The 14,993-nt window shown below is 51.7% G+C and overlaps 1 protein-coding gene across 2 annotated transcripts; it reads right to left on the bottom strand.

The window, feature by feature from the left end:
* On the bottom strand, window positions 1-11,534 carry TRIB3 (tribbles pseudokinase 3). 2 transcript variants are annotated; one of them, XM_060120353.1, is made up of 4 exons: window positions 11,315-11,534; window positions 7,615-7,905; window positions 4,211-4,503; window positions 1-1,338 (listed from the first exon to the last, which is right to left on the bottom strand). In XM_060120353.1, exons 2-4 carry the CDS (start codon window positions 7,903-7,905, stop codon window positions 849-851), a joined length of 1,074 nt encoding a protein of 357 aa, XP_059976336.1. In that variant the 5' UTR covers window positions 11,315-11,534; the 3' UTR covers window positions 1-848. The 2 variants fall into 2 exon arrangements, with proteins under 2 accessions (XP_059976336.1, XP_059976335.1); XM_060120352.1 differs by having other exon boundaries at window positions 11,310-11,533.
* Window positions 11,535-14,993: the final 3,459 nt, after the last annotated feature.

Raw genomic sequence — 14,993 nt, 5'->3', positions numbered from 1 at the left:
TACTTCATAATTCCTTTATTAGGCACAAGATAAAAACATATACTCATGGCATCCAAAACCCACAGTGTTGATATAGGGTCCTGGACCCCAAGTGTCCCTAGAACAGAGCTTGGGACTTTTCAGGAGGCCAGGGGACAGAACCTGCCTGATCCCAGCCCAACTCTGGTGCTCAGGTCAGGGGCCACTGAGGTGGACAGGCCTGGCCCTTCACTCCAGGCTACTCTTTGAATTAGATGAAGACCAGCTTCACCATCTGCACTCTTGATCTTCCAGCCCAAATCCTTGGCTCAGGCCTGGATGGAGAAGCCCTTGACCAAGAGGACAGAGCTGCTGGGAGCACAATTCCCAGCATGGTCTGTTCTCTAGAGTCCTGAGTTACAGGGGAGGGGCCTGGAGCCTTTGGCACAGGGATGCTTCCCTTTCTCTGAAAAGGTGCAAGATAGAAAGGCAGCTGGGTTGTTTGTGAAAGGGACTGTCCCATGTCAGAGGTACCTGGGCATCAGCATGAGTGGATGCCAATACCTGCACTGTGGGTGCTCAGTGTAGACACTGCCTGGTGGGCATGGAAAGTGTTGTCAACTCTGTGAGCAGGAGTTTTGTCTCTGTCGTTCACTGCTGTGTTCCCAGCACTGGGAGCGGGGCTTGGCACAGCGAGCTCCCGAGGACTCGGTGAGGCACGAGATCATGTGCACAGGTGTGTGCATCCAGCACACTCCACACACACCTCCTCCTCTCTCCCTCCCAGAAGGCACTTAAGGTTGTTGGCTCAGTTCAAAGAGGCAGGAGAGAGCTTAGAGATACCCCAGCCTCAACTGGCAGTCTGGGGCTGAGAGTCCAGTAGGGTGGCGTTAGCCGTAGAGACACACGTCTCTCTCTCCCTCCTCCTCTGCCTCCTCCAGCCCCAGCCCTTCTGGGACCACCTGGTAGGCCTCGCAGAGGCTGGATCGCGAGGGGGGTGTAGGGATCACATTCTCCCGCAGCCAAGGGTGCAGCAGGATGCCTGAGGCCGTGAGCCGCTCAGTTGGCTCCCTTCGGAGGAGGCAGCGGACCAGGCAGCGGGCCGGGGCCGAGAGGCCCTCGGGCAGGGCGAAGGCCCCACGGCGGATCTTGCCAAAGAGCAGGGCAGGCTCTGAGTCCTGGAAGGGGTAGTGACCAGCCAGCATGGTGAAGAGTGCCACACCCAGGCTCCAGACGTCTGCTGCCTTGCCTGAGTAGGATGGCTGGGAACTGAGGATCTCGGGGCCCACATAGGCTGGGCACGCGTGCTTGTCCCACAAGGAGTCGTCAGGCCCGGTCAGCACACAGGCATCCTCTAGGTTCTCCAGCGCCAGCTTTGTCCTGTGCAGGGGGAGAGACGGGGGGTCAGATAGTGGGACCCCCACACCACCACCCCACATTGTCACACTTAATGGCACCCATTTCCCAAGTGCCTGCTGGCATTTGCCAGACATGAGCCAGTCCTGTGAGGCTGATTAATCCCATATTACAGATTAGGAAGTCTAGGCTCAGAGAGATTAAGTCATGTCTTAAGGTCACAGAGCAATTAAATTTGAACTAGGGCTCTGAGAGGAACACATTTCCCAACTGTCTCTGGGGCGGGGGCCTGGTGTGGGGAGGTGCGTACTCAGGTGGCTGAGGGCATTAAGCCTCTATTAAGCCAGATGCAAACTTAGGGTCTAGGCAGGTAACAAAATTAGAAGTAGGAAGTGGGGACTGTGCCAACTATCTCAGCACAAACCCTGCCTAAAAAGGGCACCACTGGGCTTCCCTGGTGGCGCAGTGGTTGAGAGTCCGCCTGCCGATGCAGGGGACACGGGTTCGTGCCCCGGTCCGGGAGGATCCCACATGCTGCGGAGCGGCTGGGCCCATGAGCCATGGCTGCTGAGCCTGCGCGTCCGGAGCCTGTGCTCCGCAACGGGAGAGACCACAACAGTGAGAGGCCCGCGTACCGCAAAAAAAAAAAAAAAAAAAAAAAAAGGCACCACTAACAGCATTACAGTCAATATTTGGAGTGTCCACTGAGAACCTGACCCTGGGCTAAGCTTCTACCTGGTGTATGTCATTTCACCCTCATACAACCGATGAGGAAGATGCCATTTTGTAGCCACAGGGAGCAGGGCTGGGATTGAATCCTGGCTCTCTCCAGCCCAGAGCCAGCACTATGAGCTGCTTATGTAGTTCCCAGGTGGCTCCATGGTCCCCTTTTCCACAAGAGAAGTCAGAGATCATATTTTAATGAAAAAAATCCCAGCTTTTAAAAAGTTAGCAACCAATTTTATTTATTTATTTATTTATTTATTTAATTTTGGCTGCACTGGGTCTTTATTGTGGTGCACGGGCTCTCTAGTTGTGGCGCGGGCTCAGTAGTTGTAGTGTGCGGGCTTAGTTGAGGTATGTGGGATCTTAGTTCCCTGACCAGGGATCAAACAGGGGCCCCCTGCATTGGGAGCGTGGATAACCACTGGATCACCAGGGAAGTCCCTTTTTAAAAAAATTTATTATTATTTTTTTTGGCCGTGCCGCGTGGCCTGTGGGATCCCAGTTCCCTGACCAGGGATTGAACTTGGGGCCCCTGCAGTGGAAGCCTAGAATCCCAACCACCGGACCACCAGCGGATTCCCGCAACCAATTTTAATTAAAAACACAAACGAACAGGAATGTGGGGAAAAAAAAAAAAAAGTGTGTGCAGACCACCATTTGCAACTTCTGCTTTAAATAACTCCCACGGGGCTTCCCTGGTGGCACCGTGGTTAAGCATCCACCTGCCACCGCAGGGGACATGGGTTTGAGCCCTGCTCTGGGACGATCCCACATGCTGCAGAGCAACTAAGCCCGTGTGCCATAACTACTGAGCTTGTACTCTAGAGCTCGCGAGCCACAACTACTGAGCCTGCGTGCCACAACTACTGAAGCCCACATGCCTAGAGCCTGTGCTTGGCAACAAGAGAAGCCACCGCAATGAGAAGCCCGCGCACCGCAACAAATAGTAGCTCCCGCTAGCCACAACTAGAGAAAGCCCGCATACAGCAATGAAGACCCAATGCAGCCAAAAATAAATAAATTAATTATAAATAAATAAATAACTCCCACAGAGCACTCTAGACTACTTTAATAGGAAGCATACTATTACCACTGCTATTAATCTTGTTCCCATGGCACCACTTCCTGGGTGCCTGTCTGAAAACGCTGACTAGTCCTGTGAATCACTGCACAGGGGGGTGGGCTGAGGTGTAGCATTATTGGCCCATTTTTCAGATAAAGAAGTCAAGGTTCAGGCAGGTAAAGCCCTTGCTCAAGGACAAATTGCAAGTTAAAAAGTAGAACCAGAATTTGAACCCAGGTTTGTCTGATTCCACCATCCCTCTTCTGATGGTGCTTCTCAAACTATTGCCTTGAAAAGGGAAGAAAGTACTTTTCTCACTTCTGGGTGGTCTGGGAGTGTTGTACTCACCCTAAGTTCAAAATTATTTGAAGCTGTGTATTAGCTTAAAAATCATTATAAAATTTACATTCTACTTCTTACTAAAAGCATGTTCATTTTAGTATAGAATGTAAAAGGAAATAGAAAACCACCCTTAGGCAAACATCCTAGGAATAACTGCTACAGGCAGAAATGGATGGTGGCTGAAATTAGTGGGTGAAAGTTTAAGCAGAAACAGGATATTTACATGCAGAGCCCGAAAGAACCTCAGAGTACTGATTAATTACAAGGTATTGCCCAAGGTATTTACTTTATTATTTTTTTTAATTTTAATTTTAATTTATTTATTTATTTTGCGGTATGCGGGCCTCTCACTGTTGTGGCCTCTCCCGTTGCGGAGCACAGGCTCCGGACATGTAGGCTCAGCGGCCATGGCTCACGGGCCCAGCCGCTCCGCGGCATGTGGGATCCTCCCGGACCGGGGCACGAACCCGTGTCCCCTGAATCGGCAGGCAGACTCTCAACCACTGTGCCACCAGGGAAGCTCCCAAGGTATTTATTAATTGTAAATGGTAAATTAGGAAACTTCCAGTGGAGAAACTTGGCAGAAGCCACCTTAACCAAAGATTGAGGTTAACATCACAGCAATCCGTATCAGCAGCCCGTATCTCCTGATAGGATAGGCTGAGAAGGCCCTATGGCTTCTGTGGTATTCTTGCCAAAAATGCATAACCTCAATCTAACTGTGACCAGAACATCAGTCAAGGCCTTATCCGTGGCCACGCTCACCTCTCTGGGTCAGTAAAGACGAAGCGCTGCAGCTTGAGGTCGCGCAGGACCAGCCCGTGCTGGTGGCAGTGCGCCAGGATGGCGGCCATCTGGCGGAAGAGCGCTGCGGCCTCGGGCTCCAGGAGGCGCCGCCGGCGGCGCACCAGGCTGTGCATGTCCCCATGCGGCCGCGGGAAGAAGGCATAGAGGTGCCGCGTGCCTGTCAGGACTTCCACCGGCCGGGCCACATGGCGGTGGTGGGGCAGCCGCAAGTAGGGCTCCAGCACCGCCAGGGCCTCGCAGGCCGGGTACACCTGTTGGGAGCCCGGTGTGAATACGGGTGGGGACCCCGTGGGGCCCAGGTCGGCCTTGCAGCCAGTCACAGCCAACCCTTTAGACACTACTGTGTGCTGGGCCTTGTGCCCCAGCGCTTCAGCAGCAGGTCACTCAATCCTGACCAAGCGGAGGGCCACATGGCCAGCAAGGGACAGGGCTGGGATTGAATCCCTGTTCTCCATCATCTGTGCTCTTAGCTGTGAGCTCATGTGGCCTCAAACCTCAGATAATTAAAAATAACAGGTAACCTGAACAAAAATAACCCCCCAGAGGGAGTCCAAAAGAGCAGATAATGCAGAAGTAACTCATCCTTCTCCTAATCACCAATATGGCTACCATTCTCTAGGATTCACTGCCCACCCACCCTTTCCTTTATTCCACAAGCAGACATTGAATGCCTACCTGTACCAGCCACTGGGGCGCTAACTTGACTGACAGCCATGGTCCCTGCCCTCCTGGTGCCCATAGTCCAATACATGAGACAGTAAACAGGCCAAAAAAACTAAATACTTACAAATTCTGATAAGAATTGCAAAGGAATGCTGGAATAAAGAGTATTCTGGCAGGGGGCACCTATTTTAGAAAGTGTAGTCTGGAAGGGACTCTGAGGAAGTGACCTGAATGATTGAGGTGCCCAAGGGATAAGCTTTCTAGGTGGGAGGCACAGGCAGTGCAAAGGCCCTGAGGCAGGAAAGAACCTGAGCTGCTCTAGAAACCCAGCCAAAGATCAGTATGGCTGGAATGGGGTGGGGGAGGAAGGTGGGGCCCGTGGTGAGAGTGGGGAGGTTGTGGGGAAAGATGCTAGGGGCTTTATGGACATTAGATGGAAACCTTGCCATATTCCTGAAAGGATGTTCAGAGGAAGGTGACTTGGAAGCCACACAGCTAATCAGTGGTAGAGCAGTCTACTCACTTTGGTTTATCTGCCTTTAAACACTTTGCTTGTTATTTTGTCTGTGACACACAGAAAATAAAAATAAATAAATAAAGCATATACATATTTAATCCATGAAAAAATGTAAGTAGATGTGTTAAAACAAAACAGTTGGGGTGGCCTGGAGGCAATAATCGAAAAACGGAGACTTTTTTAAAAGTCAGGCCAAGCGCATCCCTGCCTCTGAGCATTTGCACTTGCTTTTCCTGCCACCTGATTGTTCTCCTCTAGATACCCACAGGGCTGGCTCCCCCAGTGCAAGTCGCTGCTCAAAGTCACCTCCTCAGAGAGGTCTTTCTGGACTTCCCAGCTAAGATCACCTTCACCCCCTCCCCTCCCCACTCCCTTCTCTCCCGGCTCCTAGTTTCTCTCCATAGCAGTTAAGATCACCTGACGTATATTTCACTCATTCACCCCCAGCGTGGACTGTGGGGGCAGAGCTTGGTTTACTTTTGAGCCACAGCATGGTACATGGTGCATGGTACATGGTGCATGGTGCACGGCACGTACAAGTGCTCACTGAGAGTCTGTTGAATTAATGAATAAGGCGATAATCTAGGAAGACAGGATGTAGATCTTTCTACACACCAACCAGAAAAGCCTAGGCAATGTGGAAACAGCAGGTCGGCCCCCACAGTTCACGCTGGACTTAGGAACAGGCACATCCCAGCAGATTTCTTTAAATGTTCCTGAATATCTGGGGCCATGTGAAAGCATGGTGCTTCTGGCTCCAACTTGCCATGGTCGTTCCTCTCAGCATGGACCTCCCTCCCCAGGGGAACAGAAAAAAAAACCTGTGATGCTGCAGGAAGGGGACCCAGAGTTCAGGGGTTCCTTAGAGCACCTGGGGTAGCCCTGGGGACCAGCATCAGGCAGCCCAGAGCCCAGTGTGATGTCCAGGTCTGGCCCTGCCCGCTGCACCCCCATCAGCAGGAGCTGGAGCCACCGTTGCTGCTCCTCCCAGTTGGATGGAGGCTTCAGTCCCTCTGCCTCTCTGTGCCTTCCCAAGGGGACCCAGCCCCCTTCTACCCCTCCCGGTGTACCTGGGTCTCCGTATCCTCCTTACCCCTGCCCACCAGAGCAAACCTGCCCTGCTTGTATCTGAACCACCTGTCCTAGCATGGGGACCACGGCTCTGGGCTTAACCTGCTTGGGCCCAATCTCAGCTCTGACACCTCTTGGCTTTGTGAGGTGGCAAGTAACCACAGCTTTCTGAACCTCAGAGCCTGTCCTCTATCTATAGAATGGGCCCAATAATAGTAACTACCTCATAGACTGTGTGAAGATTAGAGGAGTGATGCAGACTAGACAGTAAATACCTGCACAGGAAATACCTACGATTATGCTTTCTCACCTCTGTCCTTGTGAGCTGAGACCTGGCAGTGTCCTGTATGGGTCACTTGGCCCTGCCTGTTGCCTGAATTCTGCCAAGAACTCTGATTTCTGTCAGGAACCCTGGACTGTGCCCTAGGATCCAGGCTTGATGCCATGTGGCTTCATGCATGGCCCTTCTCCTCTTGACCTCAGTCTTTCCATCTGTAAAATGGCCACCGGTAGGCCCAATGACCTCCAGGTTCCCAGGAGTTCTGAGGTCTATCATGTCTCATCCTACCCTTGTGCAAATACTTTAAATGGCTCCCCACAGCCTAGTGGGGGCTTCTTCCTAATGCTTTCACAACCAGTGGCTGCCAGCTCTCATCTGCTGGCCCTGTCTGCACCCCCCCTCTACTCCGGCCATAATGAGCTCCTTTTAATTCTCTGAAGTGCCATGCTCTCACTCCTGTAGGCCTCTGCATAGCTGTTGCCCCTGCCTGGAACTCCCTTCTCCCACTTTTCCCTGGCTGACTCCTACTCAGCCTTCTCTGACTCTGCCTTTGAATATACTAGAGGCTTCTCTGTGCTCTCAAGGCCCCTAAGTTCCACCCCAGCAACATTCATCATACTATGGGGCCTAGGCTGTGAATTCCCCCAGGGCTGGGACCATCTGGTTTACCTCTCGGGTTCAGCCCAGCCTGGAGCTTGACAGAGAGCTGGGGATTCACTGGTTGCTTCCCCAATAAAAATAGAACTAAATTAATATAAGGGTCCCTCAGCCCTGGCAATCCTTTCCCAGCCCCCTGTGATGCTCGGGGACAGTGGCCCCTGGGGCATGTACCTTGCAGATGTACTCCGTGCCTGTGGGGCAGTGCAGGGTGCGGTAGGTCCGGCTGCCCTCCTCAGGCTCCAGGAGAACATAGGGTCCAAGCCTGGAGGCAGTGGTCACAGCAGGGGTGTGAACTGGAGCAGGGGGTGGGCTCAGGGGCAGTTGGCAGGAGGGCAGCCTGGGCTGGGGCCCACATCGAGCATGTTTCTGGGTGGGACACTCAGTGTCTAGGTCATCATCCAACTCCAACCGCTTCTTCCTGGAGGGGACACCCTCAGGAACAGCCAGAGAGGTGGCTCGCATCTAGAAAGAAGGGGAGAAAAGCACTAAAGTAAGGCTGCTTGGTGTCCCCTCTTCTCGTCTGCTGGTGGGAGGATACATTGGCACAGCCTTTATGAAGGGTGACTTGGCGGTGTGCATTAAATGGACAAATGCGTATACCCTTGACTGGGTGTCCCACTTCTGGGAATTTATCCTCCAATTTAAATGCCTACCAAAAAATTAAATATGTGAAAGGCTGCTAATCAGAGCCTTGTGTCTAACAGCAAAAAGCAGGAAATTCCCCCAGATGTCCAGCAGTAGAAGACTGGTTAAAATATCATGGTACAGCCACACTGTGGAATACTATACAGCTCTGAAAAAGACCAGGAACTCTCTACATACTGATGCAATGATGCAAGTACAAGGTTATCCCTACAGCCCATATGATAGAAACAATTAAATGCCCATCATTAGGAGACTGGTTAAATACATTATATTTCTCTATATGTGGAACAGTTGTAGCCATATAAAAGACTAAGGAAATTCTTTATGTGCTAATTGGAAAGATCTCCAGAGTGAACTGTTAAGTGAAAAAAAAGTACAGTGGAGAGATGGACTTGACGGTTGGTGAGAGGGAGGAAGAGAGACTTTGCACTGTATCTGTTGAGTGCTGTAGTATAGGCAGCTATTACCTCTGAAAGGTAGGGAGGGATGCAAGGAGGGGGAGGAGGAGTAGGGATGATGAAGGATGATGAATCAATGAAGTGTATACTGAATTTACATATGAATGGATGTTCTGGAATGAATATACTTATTGTCAAGTGAACAAAGCTAGCTGCTGAACAATATACCCAAGATGATCTCATTTATGTAAAAAACCCCACCAGCATGTAATATGATGTATCTGCATATTTGTATTTATAGGTGTGTAAATGCACAGGAAAAGGCCTGGAAGGACCCAGACTAAGTTGGCCACAGTAGCTTCTGGCCTCCTGAGAGACTCCAGGAGAGGAAGGGATTTGGTAGGGAGGCAAGGGAATTTTCAATTTCAATAATTTAAAATAAAGATTCCATATTCATTTAGTGCTTGAGTATTTCAAAACAGATGGAGTGTATTTCTTTTTTAAAATGTGAACTTTGTCTACATGCAGAGTTAGTCCACCAGCCAGCTCAGTTTTACCATCAGGTGAGAATGAGGCAGGGAGGGGAGGTCTCTCAAAGCCCCAAGATTCACTCATCCAACTTCAGAGGAAGCACCCCGCACCCCCACCCTGGGCACAGCTGTGTCACTGTGTGTGTGGTGGGTGGAGGAGAGGGCAAAGGCATGTCAGGGAAGAAAGGTTCTCTCCAGGACCCGTCTGCCCACCCATCCTGGCTCCAGATGAGGAACAAGGAGGCCCAGGTATGAGGTGTGAGAGGGAGATAGACTTCAGCCATGTGAAGACCTTCCCAACAGTCCTAGGCAGGATTAGGGGGGATCATCACTCAGAGTCAGTTCTCTGACTGAAGCCCATCTCTCCAATCATGCCAAATGCATGGGCTCCCAAATGCATGGGCTGCCTTGGGAGGGAGGGAGCCCCCATCTTGAATGAAAGACCATAATCCCATCTTGGTAAGAATGCAGTAGGGGGTGACTGTAATCAGATATTCCCTGGATGTCATCCTGGCTCAGACCCTTCCTGGCTGGAGAGCCCTAGGCAAGTTCTTCAAAATTCCTGAGCCTCCATTCCCTCATCTGTAAAGTGGATGCAAACCCCATAAGATTTTTGTAATGATGAAATGAAAATACAAATAAATTAACATGGCCCTGTTGCAGGGTAGGTGTCAGGAAATGGTCACTACTGTTGGTTTGTTATTATTATTATTACTCACAGCTGAAGATGCTGACGTGCTACCCTTGGGAGTCTCAGAAACTTCTGCAGAGATGAGGTTAGGATGACTCTCCTTACTGCACTGGCTATTCAGAGAGTAAAGCAAGATGATCCCTGTCTGTGTAGATGCTTTTTGCCCTGCAAAGCCTGAGACTCCCTGGAGTGGCTCTCCCATGGCCACATCAGCACCCCAGGCTGCTTTTGCCCTATCCAGGGCTCAGAGCCTGGTAGGGCCTGGGATGAGCTCCATTGGACATATGGGGTAACTGAGTCTATAAGTGAACACGGGAATTTGCATGCCACAGGGCAAGATTAGAATCTCTGCCGTAGGATGGAGGCAGCCCCTAATTTCTACCTCTTGCTGGTCCCTGACACTGCCAGGGGAATAAGGGCGGGTCATACCAAACACACATACTCACACAGCCCAGGGCAGACGGGTGTACACACGCCCCCCCAAAACACACTCTGTCCAAGCCAGCCAGCCAAGGCACACATACAAGGCAGAGAGGGGCACCCACATCATTAAGAGACACACACGTCGCCCTCCACCGGCAAGCGTGCACGCACACGCACACAGAGCTCCCCCAACTATCATACTCACGATTGCAGGACGGATACCAACAAGGCCACACGCCTTGTTGTGGCCCGTCACAGTCTGACCCCCCGCCCACCCCGCCCCCACAGCGAAGGCAGTGGGCGGCCTCGCCCCGTCCTCGGCAGCCGGGATCGGAAGCCGTGGGAGAGGAAGCGGCGGAGGGGCGGGGGTCCCGGAGCAGAAGGTTCAGCGGAAACCGAGGGCCGGCGAGGGGCCTGGGAGGGGCGGGCAAAGGGAAGGAGGCTGGGCCCCTGGGCTGAGATAAGAGGCCTCGCCCCCACACCCCAGAATCAACAGGAACAACACACACAGTCGGCAACAACCGAATACGCGCGCATCCTACAGCTCGCAAACCGGTAGCCGTCAGGCCCGTCACACCCGTGGCCCATGCCCTCGCGCCGCGTCCTGGCTGCCCTTGACCCTGCGCCACCACCACCCCCCGCCCACGGGCACCGCCGTCCCCGCACGGCCCGCACCTGCCGCCCGGTGCTCAGCCCTCCGCATAGCTCGCAAGGTCCCCGGAGACACAGCCCCAACCGGACCCCACTGGCCCACGCGGACCCCAGCAGATCCGCACGGACACATCCCACAGGTAGACAGGCTCCCCCCGGCCCCCAGTGACCCCACAGACCTCCCCGCACCCAGCCACACCACTCCCCTGCCCGTCCCACACTCACACAAATGCGGACACTACACACCCTCCGCCCCCGGGACACGCTGCCACGCCCCGCGGGTACGCATCCTCCCGCCAGCCTGATCGGCCACGCTCGGCGACCCCACGCCCTGCGGGGCCGCGTCACCTGGGCCCGGCGGGAACACTCAGCCCAGGTCGCTCTCCGGACAGTAGGTTTCCTTAAAAGTTGTGTGTGTGTGTGTGTGTGTGTGTGTGTGTACGTGTGACACGCGACAACCCCAGCCCCCCGAGGCTCCCGGCCGCCCCTCAGCCCCTCCAGCCGCAGCCTCCCGCCCCCACCAGGTACCCTGCCCTCGCGCGCGACGGAGTCCTGGCGCCGGCCAAGCTCAGAGTCCCCAGGCACCCCTGGGTGGCCCGCGCTGCTCCGTCGTGGCTGAGCTCGGCTCCGGGTCGGGCTCCGGCTTCGGTCCCCGGCAGCCGGACGCGTGCGGAGCCGCCGCCGCTTCCGCTGCGAATGTCTCGGGGGCGCCAAGCGCCGGGCTACAGCTCCAGCCCGGGTGATGTAAACCTGAGCAATTCAGCCACCACCAGATGCCCTCAGGCCCGGGATTGCACCATCCCCTGAGCCCCGCCCCCCGGGGTCACCTCCGAGCGCGCCCCGCCCCACCCCTTCCGTGCGGTCCGCTTGCGGTCCCGGAACCCGTCCCGGCCCTCTAGGGGTGTCTTGTTTCCACCCCCGCCCCCTGCCTACCCCTCCCGCCCCGTGCTCGAAGATTCAAAGCGATGCCGGTGGCTGGCTCTCCCTATCACCTTGGAAAAAGCATTTTGCTTTTCTGAGTCTCAGTTTTCCCATCTGTGAAATAGAAGAACATCCTTCTTTCTCAGGATGGGGCGGAGGAGAAAAACAGCAAACCGTGACAGTTTTCTGGGTGTCCCCCCCTCCCCGCGGTAATAAAGCACTTGCCCACCATTGCTTTATTAAACATTTAGGAGAACCCTGGGCAGGCAGGAAGCTCCATTCTCCCCCATTCTACTAAGGGGCAGCCTGAGGCCCAGCTATGGGAAAGCAACCCAGGAGCTTTGCAAAGACCACAGACTTAGGAGCTGACTCTGGGCTCAACAGAACCATTGTGGTGCCCTGGAGAGGCCTGGGTTCTGGTGGGCTTCACAGCACTCATTTAATAGAGGCAGTGCAGCCTGGTAGTTAAGAGCAAGTCCCCTGGAACCGGCCTGCCTAAGTGTGCTCAGACCCTAACTCTGCCCAGACCCACTGTGCTACCTCAGGAAATGGATTAAATAAGTTAACAAATGTTAAAGGCTTAGAATGCGTGGCACATGGTAGATGCTCAGTAAACAGTGGAGACAGTGGAGGCTCAGAGAGGGACGGCACCCATAACAGGACTTGCACCCCAGGGGTGGGAAGCCCAGGTGCCACTCACTGTTTGGTGAAGCATCCCTGTGCAGCCCCGGGGGTCCAATCCCTTTAAGGCCTTGATGTCTGAATTCACCAGTGTCGAAAAGTAACTCCTCCATGCAGAGGTTGATGGGAGGCAGGTGGAGTCACCTTTGTTTCCTTGGTTGCAGAACTCCAGGGACCAGCTCACCTGTGTCTCAGAGCCTTCAGGGCACACCAGGGGGTTCTGGGATCTCATTTAACCCTGGAGACTCCCATGCCTGGGAGGGATGAATGAACTCATTTTCTACACCAGGACCTAGACTCAGGTGGACACTCCCACAGCTGTAGGGGGGCAAGGAAAGGCTGGGATGTTGTATTCCCAGCACCTCTCTGAAGCCAGACTGTGGCTGCGTTTGCTTATACATTCCTAACTTTGTTTCATGCTGTGTCAGACCCTGTTCTAAGTGCTGGGAACTCAGCAGTGACAAGACTGACTCATCCCTGCCCTCATGGATCTTATAAATCAGTGGGGAAACAGACCATTCTCAGGAAAATAAAATCAATAAACCAAGATCATTTAAAATAGGCCATGCATCATGTATTTTCTTTAATAAATTGCATAAATTTATTCTCTATCAGATATGACTGAGGGCTGGCTATTTTCAGTAGGGCTCATCAGGAAGGTGATGTTTAAACTAAGGTCTTAAGGAAGAGAAGGGGTGAGGAGTGCAAAGATGTGAGAGGAGATGGAGGAAAGAGTAAGTGCAAAGGCCCTGGGGCACTTAAGGAACTGTGAAAAGGGCAATGTCACTTCTATTCTATAGGTGAGTCAAGGTGAGAGGCTTACCCATGACCACCCAGCTTATTATATGAAGCAGATTTGAGATTTGAAACTGGGGCAGCTGATTCCAGTGCCCACAATGTCCAGGGACATTTCACAATCTTTGCAACCCAGAAGCCTCCTCCAAGACTTGTGGGTATGGTCACTGGAACTGTACCTTGGGCATGGACCCCAGGTTTGGGGACCTTATCACTGTTAGGGGTATCAAATCCCAATTCTCTACACCAGCACTTTTCAATAGAACATAACAAAACCAAATATGTAGTTTCAGATTTTCTAGTTATGCATTAAAGAAGCATAAAAAGAAACAGGTGAAATTAATTTTAATAATATAGTTTATTTAATCCAATACATATATAGCATATTATAATTTCAACAGATAGTAAAAAATTGTTAATGAGATAACCTAAATTTTTTTCATACTAATATCTTCAAAATCTGGCATATATTTTACGCTTAGTTTGGACACAAATCAGCATGGAAGCTAAATTGTCAGTGGTTAAAGTAAAATTGTCAGTGGATAAAGAATGTTAAAGTATAAAACAATTAAGGTTTGTTTAATGGAGAAAATGTTTTACCTGTTTTAAAATTAAAATTTAAAAAAATGAAAAATTCAGTTCCTCAGTCACCCTATACACACTTTAAATGGTCAATAGCCACCTGCGGCAAATGGCTACCATACAGAGTAACACCACCCAAGACCAAGAATCCCTGGCACAGGGTCCAGCAAGTATAACAAAGAAGTGAAGAGCCTGTTGGGTCTACAACAAAGATGCCTAATAGCCTTGAGCCTCACCTTCTCCATCTATAAAATGGGATTAATTATACCTTCCTTGCATTGTTGTCTTCAGGATTAAATGATTAAATGTACTGAAGCATCCTTATGTCATAGTCAAACCACACTTCCTGGGTTCAAATCTTACCACTGCCGAGTAGGGAGATTTTGGGTAATTTACTTAAGCTCTCTGTGCCTCAGTTTCCTCATCTGTAAAATAGAGATTTTAATAGTATCTACTTCATTGGTTTGTCATGAGGATTAAATGACAATGTTTGCGAAGTGCCTGGAATATAAATGCTATATAATGGGACTTCCGTGATGGTGCAGTGGTTAAGAATACGCCTGCGAATGCAGGGAACACGGGTTCAAGCCCTGGTCCAGGAAGATCCCACATGCCGCAGAGCAACTTAAGTCCGTGTGCCACAACTACTGAACCTGTGCTCTAGAGCCCACGAGCCACAACTACTGAGCCCACATGCCACAACTACCGAAGCCCTCACACCTAGAGCCCGTGCTCCGCAACAAGAGAAGCCACCGCAATGAGAAGCACATGCACTGCAACGAAGACCCAACGCAGCCAAAAATAAATACATTTATTCTTTAAAAAAACCAAATAAAATAAATGCTGTATAAGCATTTGTTAAAAAGCGAGAAAATAAAAGGAGACCAACACTCCCCCCCTCAAATTAAATGCAAAAATGTGCACTTTCCTGAAGAGAGAGCTCGGCTTTCATGAATTTCCTTCTCTCCAGGCTCAGAATATCCCTCTGCCCAAGTCCCTGAGCCAAGCAGGCTGCATTTCTATTTGCTGTAGTTCTGAGGACCCTCAGCAATGCCGGGAGGAACTCAGAGGGAGGAGAGGAGGTGGGGTCTGGGGACTGCTGTGCTTAACTTCCTCTCCACCTAGGTGTTGCTGGTGCCTGCTGTATGCCTGAAATTCCACCACTGGTGTCCTCAAAACTTTCATCTTTAGGTTTTCCCTCACAAAATTGAAACGATGGCTTAGAAAGAGTTC

The sequence above is a fragment of the Mesoplodon densirostris genome, chromosome 16 (assembly GCF_025265405.1).
Source record: "Mesoplodon densirostris isolate mMesDen1 chromosome 16, mMesDen1 primary haplotype, whole genome shotgun sequence".
NCBI classification, from domain to species: domain Eukaryota; kingdom Metazoa; phylum Chordata; class Mammalia; order Artiodactyla; family Ziphiidae; genus Mesoplodon; species Mesoplodon densirostris.
This window is presented reverse-complemented; position numbering and strand designations above follow the sequence as displayed.